Source organism: Athene cunicularia (genome assembly GCF_003259725.1).
Source record: "Athene cunicularia isolate RWA chromosome 13 unlocalized genomic scaffold, athCun1 chr13_part1, whole genome shotgun sequence".
NCBI classification, from domain to species: Eukaryota; Metazoa; Chordata; class Aves; order Strigiformes; family Strigidae; genus Athene; species Athene cunicularia.
In genome coordinates this window covers 19,059,891-19,080,364 of record NW_020799117.1, presented here as the reverse complement: position 1 = coordinate 19,080,364, position 20,474 = coordinate 19,059,891, and the positions used below count along the sequence as shown (strand labels likewise).

At 38.8% G+C, this 20,474-nt stretch overlaps 1 protein-coding gene across 2 annotated transcripts in view; it reads right to left on the bottom strand.

The window, feature by feature from the left end:
- CTNNA1 (catenin alpha 1) overlaps nucleotides 1–20,474 on the bottom strand; it is a 100,691-nt gene that overhangs the window by 28,613 nt on the left and 51,604 nt on the right. For both annotated transcript variants that reach the window (XM_026857948.1, XM_026857949.1), the window contains 3 exons: nucleotides 19,297–19,377; nucleotides 18,312–18,464; nucleotides 4,374–4,466 (listed from right to left, as the gene is read on the bottom strand). In XM_026857948.1, coding sequence (XP_026713749.1) covers nucleotides 4,374–4,466; nucleotides 18,312–18,464; nucleotides 19,297–19,377 — 327 coding nt within the window. The remainder of the gene's footprint in view (nucleotides 1–4,373; nucleotides 4,467–18,311; nucleotides 18,465–19,296; nucleotides 19,378–20,474) is intronic.

Sequence of the window (20,474 nt, the reverse complement as noted above, 5' to 3'; positions counted from 1 at the left end):
GAACAGCAATTATTAAAAGAAGATGTTAATATAAAAAGAGCCCATTTATTTTTATTTAAAAAAAATGTTATTTAATCCAAGAATTATATTGAGTCTGTTTAATGGGCAATGCTCACTTGGCTGCGGGGGATGGTGAGCTACACCAAACGTGCTGCCTGTGCTAAGGTAGATATAGAGGGAGCATGGAAAGGACAGGCAGAGACACTGCCTGGTGCCCTCCCAATGTTTCCAAGGAGGATGAGCTATTTGGGTAGCAGAGGAGAAAGGCAGAACTGGCCCAGAGCCAGCCCTACCTTACAGATGGGAGAACAGGTTCTGTGTGTCCAACCCCAGGGTGGTGCAGGTCCACCCTGCTCCTACAACCCACTTCCCAGATGATCATCAGTCTTAAGGGCAACAGGCTCCAGCTTTTGCTGGCAGAAGCAAACACCTAACCTGATGAAAATTCTAATCCATAATTATTTTCTAGAACTCTCAGCATGCCTCCAATTTGGTTAGAAGTCTATAAACTTCACAGAGGCTTTAAAAAACAAGAAAGTCAACATATAGCTGGTAAAAGCAGCTGCAAGTGACAGCAGACTGTCAACATCAAAAGACTGGAGCAATACTCTTTCAAGAGCTGTACTGGGGCATTTTCATTGTTGCTTTCTAAACACCTACAGCTTGTATGATCAGAAACACTCCTATGGTTAAGCTCTCTTCTCAGACATCTTTAATGCAAAACACTGTTACAAAACAGCTTTTGCAGGCTCCCAAAGCAAGTACTTCTTGGAAAAAGAACTCAGAAGCCAGAGTTATGAGCAAGGATCCAGGTTTTCAAGTGGAGATAAACAAAATCTTGTGCTAATTTACCACTGGCAAGCTCTGTGTTTAGCAAGGCAAAGAAAACTTCCCCCAGCACTCTGCTAGGCAAATGGAAGCACAGGCAACTATTCCAAGCATTTCACAGCAGTACTTTTCCATTTCCATTATGAAAGACTTAAGTGTTTTTTCAAAAACATTTAACTGCAATGATGGAGGACTTCTGTTCCTTCACCCCAACCCACCATAGACTGGCCTGTTTCGCCCACCACCTAGAAAGGCATGAAGCTGCAGGACTGAAGGTAACTACTGATGGACAAAGTTGTTTCACTTCAATATATGTATTTTCAGCAACACATGTCCTCAAATTAAAACAAGTCAGGCAGGCTTCTAAGTCAAGGCTGCATGAAAAAAAAACCAACCCACCAGTGACCCCCTAATGCTGCCTTACTTCTCCCCTGTAAACCTAAATGCAAGTCACCCAGCTGTCTACTACAGCGCGCGCACAGCTCTTCCTAACAGTTCCTTCTGCACCATCAAAAGGGAGCTCTAAATATCACATTAAGTCTTCAACTTTGTATTAATTTCTGTGTTAATTGGCTGGGGACTCACAAACAGGAAGGATGATGTTACTCTTGAGGAAGAGCGGATTTCCAGTAACGTAGCCACACTGAACAAATTTAACTGCTTGCTTTTGTAGAGACTTTTCAGATGAAAAATCTTCAGCATCATCTTTTTCCTCGAAGAATTAGATTCCAAACCTGAGAACATGTGAACCCAGAGGTGACACTGACAATGACTGACTTCTTGTCTGTACCAACAAAACTTCTGAGTATTCCCCTAACCAGTTTGAAGTGTTGCATGTTCCTTACTCCAGCTGCTGGCTTGAAAAGGCTAGTTATGGCAAGGGACTGAATAACTGCTCTATTTGATATACAGCTTTTATAATTAACTCTACAGATTGATTTCTGCAGAAATCATTCTTTAACCATCAGTTCCCTACTCCCAGAATGGCCTCTACCCAGCTAAGCTATTTAAGAGGTTACCTGGGACATCAAGTGCATTAAATTTCAGTTTCATCCTCTCAACCACAGCAATACCTTGAATACAACATATTTCTGTGTGATACTGATATATTCACTTGAGTTTCAGAGACTGTTGTAATTACTGATTGACTTGACTCATTCCAAATCCAGCATCTTCCTGAAAAAATACCATCTAAAAAAAAAAAAAAAAAAAAAAAAAAAAAAAAAAAAAGCATATAGTGTTGAATTTAATCTGTATTTTATGCCTAATTCACATATTTGTTTAGCACAGCCACCTACAAGGATTCAGGAAGCAGCTGTGAATCTCATCAGGAATAAACTGCAAAATAAACAGATAATTGTCTAAAAAAGGAAACAAAATCCCACTATGCTGTCCTTTGTATCTAGAAGCATTTAGAGATTATACAGAATGATCAAAGTTTAGGGACCGTTCAGTAATGGAGTTGAGGAGGATGACAGTGTGCTGCATCACTTAGATTGGGATAAGACAAACTTCTGTATTAGGAGAAAACACAGATGCCATTTGTAAAACAGTTTAGACAAGTGCCCCTAATTATCTCTCAGGATTCACAACATGTTTAAGTACTCTTAGAGCATTAAAGAATCAACCAGAGAACATGTAATGTAATATAAAAGCACTCTTTCAAGTGCTATGAGCATCTATAGTGTCATTTACTAATCTCTTGGTGACAACCCTGAAATTAATGCAAGATTGTGCAGTGGAGCATCTAAACTGCAGGCTTCCAAGTTCAGATATGTGACCTTTGTAAAGCCCAAATCCATCAGTTAGAGCCCTTGTCCATTTATAGATAATCAAAGCTTTCAATGTCTACTAAATATATTATCCATAAACGCTGAAGCTAAAGGTTAACAACTGCTCTTCAGTACCTGTGACTACAGTTTGGTGACCGTTTACTACAGTTCGTTAATTATTTCATGTTGACTACTGTGGCATTTCTTTTATAAAAGAGTAGATTTATTTAAATAGGCAGTTGTTAGAAAAAGCAAATATAGAAGTTTGAAATACACAGGTTCATCAATGGGGAGGGGAAACACCCCCACAGACTTGGACAATTACCAGGAACATTCAGAATCAAAGAAAGACTTATTTTCTTTAAATTATTATTTTCAAAAGCATCAGCATTTGTTTGGAACAAGAAATTTGTTTGGACACCTGTATTCCTGGAGATGACCAAAAAAAAAAATTACATCCAGCCTAGCTGGTTACTTTAGGAAAGAGCAAGCCCTTATACCAGACAAGATGTATTTTTAAAAGCTTTTTCTTCCACATGCTTTGTTCCGACTGTAAAAATTGACCTTTGGTTTTAACAAGCCATACACACCACTTGTCCCAGATGCAGGAGGCAAAGAACTGCACAGCCAACGCAGCTGATGCACCAGCCCCAGGGTCTGAAGCAGGAATGGGAATCACAAAAGCCCACCCCAGGATGACAAAAGGCCTCCTAGGTAGTATTTAATGTTTTATGTTTAGGTGCCTATCTTCACCCATGTAATAGCACTCTTACTTGAAAGTAATAGAAAAAGGCAAAATAGTCCTGCTCTTCACACTGTCTTCACCTATTCCCTCAAAATTCCCCTCCTGCTGAGGTGGGTACAAGTGAACATATCTCTTCCTTTCAACTGGTTTTAAAAGGACCAATACGTATCAGAAAACCTGAACAAATCCCAAATAAACCTGAGACAATACATCTCGTTTTCATAAAATGCCATCTGACTTTTTTTTTTTCCTGAGTATGTAATTTCCATTAGCTCCTTGTTACCAGCATCTGCTCATATATATATATATGTTTTAAATATGAATTTTCCATTACTTTAAAAAACGTAAATTACAAGAACTGACAGTGCACTGTAGTCTTCAGGGTTTCATCCAAGTATCTAGTTGTTGACATTTAAAACATCCGGGCTGTCAAAATGGAAGAGGGTGGTCTAGTGCTTATATAAACTTAATTTCCTTGTTTTCATTAAAAAGTTATTCATTAAAAGGCAGTCTCAGACAGGTTAAAAATCTTCAGGCATAGACAACTTCCTTCGATCCTACTCTATTGAGAAGACTTTATTGACATACTTATATTCTACTCAGATTAAAAAAAAAAAAAAAATCTATAATTTATCTTATGGCATGGACAGGAACAGTGGTAGTGCCTTCACAAGACATCTTCCTGCAACGTGAATGTGCACAGTAAACCACTGAAGCTTCACCAGTTTACGGTCTTGCAAGTTACCAGAATACCTTGGCCAAATGAAATTAGAGCTATTATGCAAAAAAAAAAACCAAACAAAAGCACAAACCAAAACCTATTCGTATAACTAATTACTTTGTCATATATCTTAAAGTTTCTAAGTTTTGATGCCTACACTGCATTTCACTCTGTACATGTATTAAAGAAAAAGTCAAGTTCTGCAGCAAGTCCACAGACAGCCATTAAGAGGACAGAACATGTACTAAAGCAGGACCAGCTGCCCAACTTATTAGGGTATATCTTATGTTTGTATGCTCTTCATTACCTGGGGACAAAGGGCTTCAAGCTGGCTGGCGGACATGCGAACCAATTTCACACCTTCTTCGTTGTTCGAGATGGAACAGGCCAAGTTGGCAACCTGTGTCAGAGGTGAGAGAAAAAAAATGCCACTGTTAGAACTGGGTTTTATTTCCCTCTGTAGGAAACTTTTTACCCACCCTCAACAGTGATCAGTGACCCATCACGAAATACAAAGTGTCCATGTTCAGTCAGTTCTAGAGAATTTAAAACTAATGAAATCTGTTCCTTCTCTAGCCATAAAACTGTAACACATCAGATCATAAAACCATAGTCAAATAGGACAGAGAGATCACTGTTACCACCAATTTGGTTAAGTTCTCTCCAGCAAAGTGTACAAGAGCATCGCTGGAGCACTTGAAGTTACAGTTAAAAAGCCCATTCCCACTTGCGTGAAACAGAAGCAACCAAACGTTTATAAAAACAATCCAGCTCCCATGCATCTGAGTAAGTATTCTGATGTCAGTGAGCACAGGGATACTCCCTTTTTCTTGAAACGTTTCTATATCCTACTGCATGTCGGCCCCAGAGAACTTGGAGGCCCACCAAGCAATTCACCCCTGCAAGCAGCGCGGTGGTGCTGCAAAGCTCAAGCTGTATTGCTGGTGTTGCACGGAGTGCACCTCTACAACATGATACAAGTATCTGAATGCACTGGCTTAAACCATGTACCTTTTATCTAGTCAGACTGCAGTATTAGGCAGGTGTTCCTCCAGCCCTCCATTTACACAGCAATTCATCGAATAAAATAGTTTGCTGGTACAGGTGATTTTGAAGATCCATCTACAATTTTCCAAAATTTGAATAGCATCTTGTGATGCTAAAAACTTTACTCCAAAACCTTGACCTGCTGCACAGCAGAATCCTTAACTAGGTCATCTTGAAACAGAGGACCTTTTGTAAACACCTGCCTTTTAAGAGCATACAGGAAGGGGACAGCACAGAATTTTTTGGTAATTGAAGATATTCCTCATATCGGAGCTACTCTCAAGGGAAGAAAGTCTGAAGTAAGTTACATTTCTTAGTTGACAGGTGAATGACAAGCATGTTATTCTGAGCTATTTGAACACAGAAAGCTGTAAAAATAGCACGAAGTGAACTGAGATGTACACTGAGTGCTGTCCTTCAGAGACAGAGCAACCTGCAACGAAACCCCTCAGTAAATGTGCTGTAAAAGCATCATCACAAGCCAGCAGATAGATGCTCAGTAACACCAGGGAACAAGATTTCTCCACATACTTTTCTCTACAAACTGGGGAAATTTCTTTCTTCCTTTAATTAGACTATCCTGTGCATTCATATACAAGTCATTTTGAAGTACTATCTGCAGCTACATCACATGCTTTTCCCCCTCCCTTACGACAGATGTTCCCACACAGAATAAATTACTGTCCCACAAACCATCAACCACATGCCAACATACTTGAACGGTGTTTTTCATTAATCCCATTATTAATTTTGGGACCAAAAAGCAAGTTCCTATTGCAAAGTGTACAGCCTCTTCTTCCCTCCAGTCCCAAACCAAGTTACAAAGGATAAAAAACAGCACACTGTCAAGAAGAGAGGTATGTTTCCAATACTGAACCACCAAGTAAACAGATGCAACAGCATATATTTGGATGAAAACAAACTGAAGTTGAGAGAAAGCCTGTGCAGCATCAACAAGACATGGAAAACTCTGCCAGCCTTCAGGAATATGAGTGTTCTACTCCTCAACTTTCTTTTGCACTGATCTTTGTGGGCAAGACCTACGTATTAAGAGGTGGCATTGCAATAAGTCCTCAGTTCACTGCAAGGTCGTGCAGCTTGCAATCAGCTTAGCCAATGATCCTGTCTCCCTCCTGTTACCAGATTTGCTACAGTCTCCAGCTCAGTTCCTCTCTGCATTGCATTGCCACCAAACTGCCCTAGTCTATAAGGCTCTCAGAGAGAGATTTGATTTTGAACATTGTTTTTTCCTGTAGATTTGCCATGTCTTAAATCCCTTGTTCACAGTGAGCTGTAGTATATTATGCCTTTGTTTAGAGGCTAACAAAAAAAAAAGTAAAAATCAAAAGACAGTAAGATGCTGTGATTTAAAAGTCAAATAAAGATTTTGCTGTTGTTTTAAGCACAGGTCATATTTTTGAGAAACACTAGTTTGCCAATATTTTTTATGGTCCATATTTCCACGTCATTTCTGCCTCCACAGCAGCAGTTACAATCTCTAGGACCAAGAAGAACACAAAGCTCTATTGAGTAGGGGCTGAATAAAAGCGACATTGAAGCACTACAAAATCAGCCTCTCCGATATCTGGAGATGTTGTGCTCTCTCTCAAGCCAAGGGTGATGAATCAAGCGCAGAGAAATGCCGCTCTGTCTGAATACAGAGAGGCAAAGAAGTTTATAATTGAGTGTCCCCACCATGGCACGATGAAATTTTGCTTTTTTGCACAGTCATTTTTGAACAGTCATTTTTCTTCTGAATACCTCACTGATGGCAATTCTTCTTTAGAAATTGCCCGACTGGGACTGCCAACCTTTATGAAAGAAGCGTGTGTGCTTCCCTGACTGAGGGTCTTTGGCAGTTTAAGACAATCCAACTGTTGGCTGCCACATCCCATCCTACTGCTGCGTCTCCAAATCTCAACACTTCATTTCAGTATGCTCATCCAAAAGAAATCTATTCGCTTTGGTGGATTAGTCTCTCTGCCAAATTTGCACACAAACTTCCCAACAAACTATTTACTGAACATCAGAGTGAAGCAGGGATGTGGCAGAAGCAGAGATGACTTCAGAGTGCTGCAGACATGGCTGTAAATTCACAGCAACACAGTATTTAAGGCACCCATGGGAAGATTGTCAAACTATTGGAAAACACTCACAAACCTCTTAAAATCTGAAATTTAAGAAGAGCTTTGTCAACTAATTAATCAAGTTGTAAATGACACTGCGATGAGGTATTTTAAATTGTCATTAATTTTCAGGTGTTCTATAGCATGAATTCTAAAATTGCATGTACTGGCTGAGGTGGATGGCTGTATGATTAAGAAATTTAAAGTACCTGAAAGAATCCATCATCAATAACTCTTGTGTAATATTTGATAAATAACTTCAAACTACCTGTCTGTAGAGAAGATAGGGTACTGCTGGCCAGTTATGTGACCTGTACACATAATACATAGGATTTTGCAGCTGAGATGAAGATCAGCTACAGCCAAATTTGTTTTAAAGCATGCAGAGCACTTGAAATCATACATTTCTAAAACTGCCAAATAAAATAGAGCACCTCAAGCAAACAAAAATTCCCCTTAAATCAAATGTAAATGAAATAGTTTCTCCATGTCTCCAACAACGTAGCTGACTGACATAGTAAGTGGTCAGACTTGATTTAGAAAGAACACTTGTGCTTGAGAGCAAAATAGCAATTGAATTCCCGCTGCATTTGTTCATTCTTACCATTCAATATCATCAAGCCCCTTTACATAAGCACTACTGGCACAGGCATCAAAGGAGACAAAAAAATCGCAAATAATGTAATCAGCCATAACGAGCAATCTCTTGAAAAAAGTTAAAAATACATTGGGAATGAAGACAGACTAGAGAAACTAGACTGACGCGGTTCAGAGATACCTCTTGCAGCACTGACAGGCCAGTTTAAAAGCATCTTTTTGCTGCAGTATCTTCGTTCACAGAGTATAGAACCATGTCCCAGAGACTTCATGTACCCCAAAAGGCAGGATGGACCCAAAGCAGCTGCCGATGTTTAGCTGAACAAGCTTAAATTTACCCCCAGTGACAAATGCACCAAGCATTAGCGAGAAGGGCACAGACAACTGTTTCTACAAACTGAACTAATGAACCGGTGCCAAGTAAAACTCAAAGCTGGACGAACTCATCTGGAAAGTGGGTTTCATGCACTAATCAGTTTTTGAACTCAAATCTGATTGGTATTAACGATGACATCAGAATACTGCAAGATGAGATGATGTCTTTGGAGGAGGCATTACTTCAAAATACTGCAAGATGAGATGATGTCTTTGGAGGAGGCATTACTTAACTGGTTCCTTCTAGAGGTAGGCACTATCTCAGTGCAAAGGGTCAGTCAGGAATATGGTATAAGCAGGGAGGTACAATTCAATCACAAAAAAAAAAAATTGCACCACCTGTCAGAGTGATTCCATCTCAAATTCTAGTTATTTAGATTCTTCAGAATTTACTAATTTTAAATCAGGAAAAATCTTGACATTGTTAAAACAGTTTTTTCCTCCATTAGTGACTAGTTGTCAGCCTATGTTTGTGTTGTCAGCTGTTGTAGACAACTGCCTTCTCTGACAATAGGCAGTTTTTGCCTTTTTCACCCGGAATACTTTTTTTTTTTAACTTGAAATTTGTTCAGATAATGACTAAGGAGCAATTCAAAGACTATAGCAGCCTCAACTACATGAGTGTGGGGTCACTGCTGAGCCTCTTAAACTACACTGTTAAAAATAATTAAGAAATATTGCTACAGCTTTGCACAGACTGCCTAGCTTAGGTGGTGGGGTTATTTTACATGGAACTGTTTATTAAAGGATTAACTAACTGCTTTTTCAATAAGAGACAAAAAACATGCAAAAGAAAAAAGGAACTATAATCTCAAAGACATTAAATCTTCTTTTTCAAGGATTTCAAAGGCTGACACCTAAAGTTTGTATTAAAGTCTTTGCTTTGTGCACCTGGATTGACTTCAGAGAAGCAACACCAAGTTTTTCCTCCTTGTTTACAAGTCATGTTTTTAGCACAGCTTCTTCAGGAAGTCAAGTCCGCAAAGCCCTCCTAAAGGGGTGTTGGATGCAATCATCTAGCAATGGTGTAATCCAGCGAAGGCTCTGTAATGTGTTTATTGTTGCATAATTTAAAATTGTCAGAGCTGCCTCTGCCACACAGCATTGTTATAAATAAGGATTATATATCGCTATGCAGGAGACATACACTAATTGAATTCTAAGAGCCTGACTACTCTCATTTGAAACTGCAGTTGTAAAAATAGCACTGCAGAAGTAAGAGTTTTCAGATGGTCTCACGAATGAAAAACTTAACTTTTCAGTTTAACATTGACCAGTATCCTCTCATAACTGATGCTCACAAACCCTTATGCAAAAATAACAAAACTGTACCCTTTTATACACAGATACTTTGGGGATTTCAACAACATGGAAATGAAGCTTTTCAAAGGTGTTCCTGGCATTTTAATTTCTGATTAAACTTCAAAAATTCAGCTTCATGTTCTATTTTTTGCTTTTCATTTCACAATTTCTCTGGGAATGCAAATTCCCACTTTTAAGCAGCTTAAAATCACCCATTTTAAAAGGAAAAAAAAAAAGAAGAATGGACAGGCAGGCATTCAACACTTTCCTCTTGAGAACCTGCTAAACAAAAGTGTATCTGCTATTCTCACAAAATTCAAATATAACACATCTAATTTCTTCCTCCCCCATACTAAAAAAAACAGTCCAGACTCACTTCATGATGGTCAAAGCCCATGAAATTAATTTAGCTGCAGAAACAACTGTTCTGGCAAAACTAAGTGGCAACTGAGGACTCTCAGAAGATATGTGACAATTATGTAATTTCTATCCCTTTTAAAAAAAGACTTTTATTATTCAGTTAAGTCCATATAATTATTAATTCACTCATACACCACACTTGAATATTCAAGACAAATGCGAGCATTTTAATGTCCAGTCCTAACAGGTACCACATGAGGGAGAAGTCTGCGTTCTAGCTATAATCCCATAAACTCACTAGTTTTGCAGAGGCATGGCTAATTACACAAACCACTTTCAGTTCTGTAATGCGTGAAGGGATGCTAGGAGGACTTCGGTTCAAGCCCACAGGGACTCTGAAGCAAGTTACTGGGAGTCATGCTGTCAACTACTCTGTGATTTTATATGACTTAAGTAGTTGCAAGTGGCTCTAGCTCCATAGAAGGCACCTTGCAAGAGCTTGTTCTGGGGAACAGAATCCCAATGTATTAACTTAAGATAGCAAAAGTCTTTAAATAAAACAAACTGCACACAGAAAAATTCCAAACGTAAAGCACTGAGGAGAATGATGGACTAAAATTGAGATAACTGCTATTTCCAGAGCTCTGCAACCTCATGCAGAAGAGGAGAGCAATTTTAATTTCAAGTCTGGTTACAAACACATGGAGGAGAGATTTCAGCTAGATTGAACAAAACTGGCAAGCAAAATGTTATTTTTGATTCAAAAGTTTTAGACAATGAGAAATGGGGGTTTCAGGGTTTTTTATTTCAACAGGCTGGCAACTGATTGAAAAATTAAGAGAATCGGAGATAATATATTGTGTATTTTCTAGTCCCTTTAATACTGAGGCGATTGTTTAATATTTTCATGGGTAACCACCTCTCTTTTTGGATTGAATCTCAAAACTAGCACCTTTCCAGTTTTATCTGTGTCTCTAAAAACCTAGTTAAGGAATATAGCTTTGCATTTGGCTCTCAACCTAAACAAGCTGTCTCCAACTACCTCTGCAGCTACCTGGTACCGTTCTAGGTATTGCTGTCCTGCAAAAGCTCCATTTAACACTGGCAAACTCCTTCTATACCCTGAGGAAATGTCCTTCTCCAACAGAGTGCAACCCCACATATTGTCAAGGTTTCATAAAGAAGGAGAATTCTTAACACAGTTGGGCAAACCCAGTGTTTGTGCATGATGACAAACGGAACTGGGCTCCATTTACTGAGCAGCAAGTGCAAAAGGGAGAGCACTTCCCTCTCTTGCCAACAGGAAAGTTTTTCAATCAAAGAGGGGGAAGAGGTGTTTGAAGGGAAGTAATACATCTATAGCATAAAACATATCCACAGTAGTAAAGTGCTAGCAGTACAAGAATACCTTTATTTCCAGACTGGTAGATTATCCTTTCTATAGGCCTGACAGAGAGCAGAGCTGGTAAAGGAATACCAGTGTGCTGCGTGGGCATCGTGCCCCTCACATCTGCTGCTACAGCTGCATCTACAACTATTGGCACAGGAACGATTCCTTCCTCAGACAAACAAGCTAAAGTGATAAAATGTTGTTATAAGCACAAAACACATTAGTTACACAAGTCGATCTGAGCTACCATGACAGAAATCACACTGCTGGTATGTAATGCAGATCTGATCTTAAGCTAAAACTTTCAAAGTGAATCCTCATCTTGAATGCTTCTTAGCAATATAAATGTTTTTTCTTTATAATAAAAGTGTTTCTAGTAGTGATATCTGGACAGTACCTGAATAATTATCCTTATCCAAAGAAGCCTCTATGTTTATCAAAGTGGAAATCATAATTCTTTCCTATTTCATTTGGCTTTTCACTCAGAGCATGCTGCATTATGATCTTACTAAAGGCTTCCAACTTGGTGCTGTTTAAACCAGTTTTTGGTGATTCAGACAACTGTTCATGGCAAGTTTAATGGTAATCATAAGTACATTATGCTCTTGAAGAAGGCAACAAAATAGTAAGAAGAATGAGCTCTACACAGATTTCAGGCAACTCCTTGATGACACTACATGACTAACATTCCAATATTGCTAATGACTAAGGTGATGAAAATCCAGACATGCACTGAGGCTTTTAGTTATATATATTGAGAATTCAAACATTTATGCCACACCTATAAAGCTGTACCCAAAAAACTACTTTAAAATGCTGCTAGCATTAAGACTCAAATATCTGGAAAACAAAACAGGCCAAAATTGTTTTTGCCCTCCCTCTAAAGACATCATGCCAACAGCAGCCACACTCAATAGTGCTGTTACTTCCTGACCTCTTCTACAGATATCCCCTTCCCCAAATGCATTTATCTGTTTCCAAAGGCAAAAGGAACAGAGTAAACACCAGGCTATTTCAACTGGGGTAAAAGGACATTACCATAGTTGTCCAAACCCTAACTTCATTCACCTCCAACTTCTACACCCTTCCTATTTCCCTTGGCCCAAGTGTTTAAAGACCAAGCTCCACTCTCTCAACAATCATCCAACACAGTGACTGGTTGCCCATGGGAAAAGTATGGCAGAAGTGCCTCTCATCCATGTAGCAGCAGCTAATCAGGATTATTTTCAAATAAAAGAATGTCTCTGAACACCCCGATCTCTATCCAGATATGTGCAGGTTCAAATTCATCTTCAATCACTTCCATCTCTCCCATCAGTTTCACTGTCAGATTACTGATTACCTTGCTTCTCTCATGTGTACTTACAAGGAAATCTGGATAGAAAGATTACCCTGAAGCTTCTTATTCCTCTTCCAACATGATTTTTAATCTCTACCAGCATTCTACAGACCCCTTCATACATAATTCGGTGTAGCTCTAGATTGGCCTCAAAAGAAAAAACCCTGACAAGAACAAAAGTTATCCTATTAAAAGGTCACTTGCCTTTACTTATGTATGACACATTAAATTTGTATATCCAGTTCTGTTGGAAAATGGAAGAACTTCTCTTCTGCTGAGGCTTTCCTACTTTACTGATTATGAATGTAAGGAAAGCATGTTCTATGGGTAGAACTTAATTTATTTATGAATTAGTTGACTAATAAAATGAACTTATAAGGAAATTGCATCTGCTCTTGAAGAGTGTCAGACTTTAGAGGGCATGTTAGAGTTATACTGGTCATTTACCGAAGTTTTGTTTTAAGTTGGTGCCAAGGTTATCTGTAGACAAATTACAGAAAACACGGTTGTTCTTTGGAAAAGATATTTTGGTCTCCATCTTAAAATGGGAAATTAGTACTGGATTGGACTAACATCACCTCTCTTCTCCAGACCATAGCACAAGGACATTTCCCTTGTAATACACAATTACCTCAAAAATAAAGGCAAGTAAAAGGCAAACTTGAGTTTGCAGAATCCACCACCCCCCCACGATTAGGTTAATGGAAAGGAAAAATAGGTGCCCAGATACAACAATAATGACTGATAATGACCCTAGCCTGGGAAATGCCGAGTTTTGAGAGATTAATATACCCAAAGTTCAGAAAAACATTCCAAGTCAATATTTGATTTGGGTATCAAGTGCTACGCTTGTCTGAACTTTTCACCCAAGATACATCATCTCTGTCCTTCAGCATTGATACATACCTTTGATGGTAAGCGTGAAGAAAGTCTATTTAAAGAATGAGCAAAGCCAGTCCACTTCCACCTTCAAAGATACGAGTTTTATAAGCTTTGTACAAACTCTGAAAATCAGGTGGCTAATAGACACAAAGGATAATCTTGTGAGACCAGATTTTATTCTGGATCTGCTGGATACTTCCATTCCATGCTTCATTTTTAATAATAAATCTGTAAGATGCACAAACACTAAGTGCACACCTTTATGACAAAGATAACTAGCTATGCCCAGCTAAGTTATATCTCATGAACAGAGGACAGGCAAGCTTCAGTTTAAAGCCTTTGTTGTGTCTGAAGTCTAAAAACTAGCTATTATTTTAAACCCAAGCTATGTTTCATCCACTTCCGATTTTTTAAAAGCCTTTCACATGTAAAAAACTTGCAGTTGTTAGACTCTCTTAAGAATATATGGGAGGCAAGTATGAGCAAATCAGGATAACTTACAAGAAATATGTTGCTACTGTGCAAGGCTTTGAGCCTTTGGAGAGTGGTGTGTTTATACTGAGGTCTGAAGAATTACTCCAGGACACCGGGCTAGGCAGTTTGGGCAACAGAAGGGGAAAATGTCAGAGCGAAAGGCTATGGATAGCTCGTGGAGTTGCAAGTGCCCAAACGTGGTTCTTTCCAAGCAAATAAATTTGCAGTCTGCATCTGTTCATGGGTTTTCACTGAAGATGAGAAAATCATCTCTCCATATGCAAGATACAACCCAGTGCATTAAGAAGAGGCACAGAGCAGTCTTTTCAGACAAATTAAAGCAATTGGAAAAAATAATGCTTACGAAACATCATTGAGAGCTTTCTCCTCCCTGGTCTTACCAAAGTTTCTCTGAGAAAGAGACTTAAAAAATAAAATTTAAGTTGAGAAACACATTTGATATAGGGGTACTGGGTTCCAGCAAAAGGTATGATTAATTGCTGGTTTTAAGGAATTAAAAACTCTCCCTTTCCAAAATATTCTTCAGCAAGCAAACAGCTACTTGGAAGATTTTAACCTGGACTCTGTCCTCATCTACCTTTTAACTACCTAATTTCTTAAGGTCTGAAAAACTTTTCCATTAGAACTACACAGTGACAAATTGGCAACCTAATTTTTCCAAAGAATTCAATATTGTAGCAGAAGTTTTTTAACATTTATGGCTTTTTCACTTTTCAGAGAAAAAGTTCACTTTTCAGCCAGAAGTGTCACTGCAGTGACTACAGGGAGCTGTACAAAGGCAACTTGTGCACAAGCACACTTCAAAGACTGGGACGAACAAAAAGTCAGCGTGGTGCTAAGTGACATCATTAAAAACGAGCAGCAAGCTGCAGGACAGCCTAGTTTCATTTAGGGAGAAACAGTGAATCTAAGGATGCCAATGGCAAGCTGTCTCTCCTCAAGAGCAAAGTTACAGTTTGGAGAGCCAAGGCTACTTCACCCACCATGATAAAAACCATTGGAATGCAAGTACTTTACAATCTGTAAATTAGGAAGATTTTCATAGTTCACAAGTGAGTTTTATTTTTTCCTACACTGGTTCCTGAAATGCTGTCTCTTCTGTTATTCTTGTGTGCTGTATTTAAATTGGCTTCTCAATTCCTGAATTAAACTCCTTTAACAAAATTCAGGCAGAGTGCTATCTAGTTAATGGACTGTTAGTACAGAGCAATTTTGAAAGCTATCTTTGAATTGTATTATACAACTGAGACAAGTCTCATTTTACTATTTTACCGTTACTCAGTTTTCAAAAGGCAGGATAAGGGAGTTAGTATTTTACTACGTGAGAAACAAATTAGATGGAAGTCCTTTGGGACACAGCTTTGGTATGGTTTCTGTAGGAGATACAGACTCAGTAGGCAAATCAGATTTTTGTGGTTATTGTACCTTTTGGTCAAATTTGGCTGCCCAGACTTTAGGAACCACAAAGCAGATAGTACTCAGATGCCAAAGGAATGCTTCAAAATAAAATTACCCAAATCATGTGCTTGCATCTCTTCACAGCTACTTGGAGGGCCTGTAAACACCTCTGCACTGCAGGAGCAAGAGCTCCCCAAGCTAACCCAGTGCAGAAGCAGCACCGCCACTCCTCAGTCTAGCCAACACCTGCAACAGTGTAGTGTCAAAAAACCCACAAAACAAACAAACAAAAAATTATAGTCCCCTCTAGTGGCTGGTTCACCAGGAGTTCAGCACCGATTTCTCTGGGTCACAGGACAAAGGGGCACTAAATCCAAGATGTAAAACTTCTCATAAATTCAGATAGTGATTTTTCAAGTTACCTAGTGCCGATCAGGTTTCTTACCCCTCACTTAACATTAAAGGACACATTCTCTTCTGCATCTAAAACAGAGAAGCCTGTCAATCATGACATGATACACAACACAGCTCCGTTCTGCACTGCAGCTGTTTTGTCACATTTGATGCCTTGAGTCACTCAGCAGCATTTCTGAGGGTAGTTACAATAAACTCCCTGGCACGCTTATCTTCCACTGAAAACAGGTGGAAGCAATCACTTCTCATATCACCAAGTGGAACATCTTCTGTTCTGCTCTTACACAATCTTTTATTGTTTCTTCAGATACCTGACGTTGAGTTTTCTGCCCAAGAGCAGAATCATATGGGAACTTGCAAACATCCTTCTCCATTCTGGCAGAGACATGCTGAGACATTAAGTGAAACTCGCTCTGACCTGTCTTCTTTCACAGTAAATTTGACATCACATACAACTCCGCAGTGGCTCTCTAGACCCTCAAGACAAGGGCTCTGCAGGAGTACTATTCCCTTTCTGTCAAAGCTAAGCGTATATATTAATCCATCTACATTCATGGAAGAGGTTTATAAGCCATCTCGATCACGCCACTCTATAGCTATAGTTACATTTTAGACAGCAAAAGCAATATGCCAGCCTTCAAAAAGTTGTTGCAGCAGCATATCATTTTAGCAGAACCTTTTGATGCCAGTCAGAAATATTGTTTAATGCATACTTCCAGGGGAATAGTCTTTCTTGAAAGACAGACTGTTTGGCTGAATAGAGGTCCTGTAAAACTCATTTGCAGCTTGGCATTTTGCACACAAGTAAGGTCAGTAGAAACCGCTCTTACATGCTACTGAGGACAGACACTCATTGCTTTTTAGATGGCACACGTATTCTGAAGGAGCAGAGAGTAAGGGCCCACCTAGCAAGGGCAAAAGAAACTCATAGACAAAGCAAAGCAATTAGTCCTTTGTAATTATGCTGATAAATTCCATGTATGGACACCGCTGAAGAGGTGGCAGAACTATGGCAGAATAGGCACTGCTACTGTTACGCCAGTCAACTTCTCCTGTAAACACGACCTAAAAATAATTTTCTAAATACTTTAGGTTTGCAACACAAAGAAGGGAAGCTTTAGATAAAACCCACTTCAAAGTGTTCCCAACACTGCATGTGGAACAGCTGTATCCTGCTGCCAAGCAGGGCACAGCAGCACTGCCTTCAGCCTGCTGTTCTGTCGAACAACATTAGCACCTTAAAATTTAGAACAAAATAACTGAATCTGTATGAAGATGTCATTTGTACTGAAACGTGGCAGGCCAAAAGCTAAGAATGGATAACTTTGAAGCAATAAAATTTTCACTGCTCAGACAGCAAGTCTGAAGACCTGGGCTAACTTGATGCACCCCAGACTATGGGGCAGTTGCTCACTGGACTTAGAGCCCCATCAGCTTTAAAAGTGAGAAAAATACAGTGAGCAAGAGTCAGAAACTACTTCTACTGATGTTCAGTAAGTCTTATTCTTGAGTAATTTAAACCTGTTACGTTATGTGGAAGTATTCCCAAGAAGCCTAGGAGACACACGGACTCTGTTATCACACACAGCGATGCCAAGAGAGCAAGCAGACATTAACCAGTATCTGACAGTTCCCAGGCAGCTGCTGAGGTTAAGCACACAAACCAGCTGATGCCTCAAAGCATACCAAAGTGCACAGAAGTTTTTGAAGTTTATTCCTAGTAGCATGTTTCTTCAACAATACCTATAGATGTTTGTTCCTTGCAATTTAACATCAGCAGGCACAAAACTCAGATGTGAAAACAATGGCAAGAAGACAGGTTACCGAGATGTATCCACCAATACGGGTATGAACTCTGTAAATGCACTACCTGTTGGGAAACTATTACCCTTAATAGTAGACTAATGACCTTTGAGTGCATTTTAGTTAAGACAGGCTGGTCACATTTAAACTGATCTTCCCACAGATTAGCTTTAGTAACACCAGTCTGAGAGCCTTTGGATTTGTATTAGAAAAGGTGGCAAGGATCTTTTTTGTCATTACTGCAAGTTTTTTATTTGTCCATTGTTTGTTCTCTACACACATGCAAGCAGGTTTCCATTCTAAAAGTCTTCACACAAAAGGCTTGTTTATATTTGGTGGGATTTTACTGAAAAGTAAAAAAACAACCCTCCAGGCTTCAAGCAATGGGTCAAGTTGTACAGCAAGACAGTCATGCCACAGTCTCCCTTATTCCATATCACCATCTCTAACATATCAAATAAGGTTAACAGCATAATATACTTCCATTGTGTATCTAAAACTATAGGAGCTATGTAAGAGTAGCTCTTGCTTTTTGATAAGCTTGCATTTTAAATTATTTAAATATTAAATTGTATTTAAATTCATTAAAATAAAATTTAAAAAGCAAATTTATTGCAGAACTTGCTATTTGTTTCAACAGAATTGGAAAAATGTGTTTTGCCTAGTCTTGCCTTAATTTAACTAGTGATAATTTAATTTTAATTTGTACTGTCTTACCTCAATCAATTTGTTGGCATGTTCACGGAAAACCTGGGCATATTCTTTAACTTCTTTTTCATTCCCATTCTTGGCAGCTTCAATCAATACTAAAAGTGGAACGTTTGTTTCCAGAAAAGAGTCTGATACATGGTCCATAACAGCTTTGCGTAGCTAAAATAAAAATAAAAGAATGAGTTATTTTTCAGTAGTGTTCCACTGCTGTTTTCCTTTGACTGTATTAATACATAAAGTCTAAAGTACTCTTGTCATTGATCCTTTTTCTTTTGTGTGACCAAGGCTTTCTCTGCACTAAGTCTTGTCTATAGACTTTTTGCTTCAATTTAAGTTAAATCTCCTTAAAAAACTGGATTAGTTGTATAAGTGCAAGTCACCAGTTTGGCCACAAATATTGATTTAGCAGCTCATACTAGTTTTGTCTGAGTAAATTTACTGCTTTCCCTCAGCTGATTAAACAACATGCTGATTTAGCTTTTTTGGTTTTCTACTAGAATAAAAACATATTTCAACAAACTTGATTCTTATTCACATTTACTTGAAAAGGGGAATATATTGCTTTAAAAACTAAGTGGACAAAAGGTTGATATTACATAAACACAGTCCTCAAAGAAAATTGGCTGAGATGAATACCATCAGAATTATAAAACATACCTGATTATGTTTAAAATCCATAAAAGGCAAGTAGAGTTTTTTGTTTTATTCTGTGTGGATTTTTGGTGTTGTTTTTTTCCCCTTAATCTCTTTGTCATGAGAATGATTAAGAATCCAACATCTTTATTACACAGTTAACAGGGAATTATATTTCCACCTCATGCTTCCCTGTGAACCAGGCACTGGAAGCTTCTAGCTTTTAATTCACTAAACACAAGCAGGCAAGCCCACTGCCCACTGGAAACAAACCAACAGATAATATATTTCCAGGAGGGGAAACACGCAGAAATGCATTCATTTACCTCAACAAGCATTAACTTAATACATTAATTACCTGTCTACGCAAGTCTCTAGTCTTTTTGGTCATTTTATCAATTGCAGAGTTCAGCGCATCACTTCTTTCTTTGCGTCCAGCCTGAAAAACAAGAAACAAAGATGTAAATGGGTTTTCAGTGTCTCAAAGTAAAACCAGTATTGCTCATTTCAAGTACTTTGTCAGCTTCTTTTTCTTCTTTTTTCTTAAGTGATTATGCACACTAGAAGTGAAGTCTCCACCTCCCTGATAAAGTATTCTCTTCCTGGCTCATTTGGGCAGTACAGGAACATCTGACATCTTAAAGACCTTTAACACTCTTCAGCTTGCTTTCAGAAGGAAAGGATGGTTTCATAAACCTAGGTAGCTTTTTGATCCTAATCAGCCAGAGACTATATTCAACCTGAGTTTTATTTCTCTTTTCTGCCAGCTCTGTCAACCACCCCACAGCTGGCACTGCATTGAGTCCCGCTTCAACCCTCAATCTTCTACAGCCTCAGCTGCTGAGACTGCCCATGGCCAGTGGATTGAACACAAACATCTCACACACTGCCTTCAACCTGCACCATGCAAGCTGTCCACAGGGCATATCTGATACAACAGTGCTCCCTTACACACCTTCATACCCAACCACCACAGAAAAGTAGTCAGCCCAAAGTCAAAAATCAATCATCTTAAAGGTAAAATCCTGGCAAAACATTTGTCAGGATGAAATCCAGCATTTCAAGTAAGTATCCAGGCCCACCTGCTGAGAGCTGGATTTCACCAAGGTTCAATACAGTCAGTTTTGCATTAGCCCTGTTGTTAAAGAGGGAGGAAGGGGCCAAGCAGCAGTGGCAACTTCTCTCTATTTTTAAGCAGACACTGGGTCAAAAATATCCTAACTTGTATCAAATTAGGAGTGTTAGATAATGGTGATAGTCTGGTTTTGTCAAAAGTTTTTTCTGTATAACATATCTTGTATTAGAGTTTTGAAACACACTTTATGTAACCACAGTCCAGTTTCTGAAGTTCTAAGCCACGATCAGTATAATTATCCTGTTGAGAAGGAAAACCATTTAGCAGCACTAAAGTGAGGGTATGCCAGTTATCAATTATCCAGATGACAGGATGGTTTGAAATACCTGAACACCCTTGAATTTAAAACATGGCGTCCACTTTACAGCAGAAATAAAAATTAAACAAGGGGGGGGGGGGGG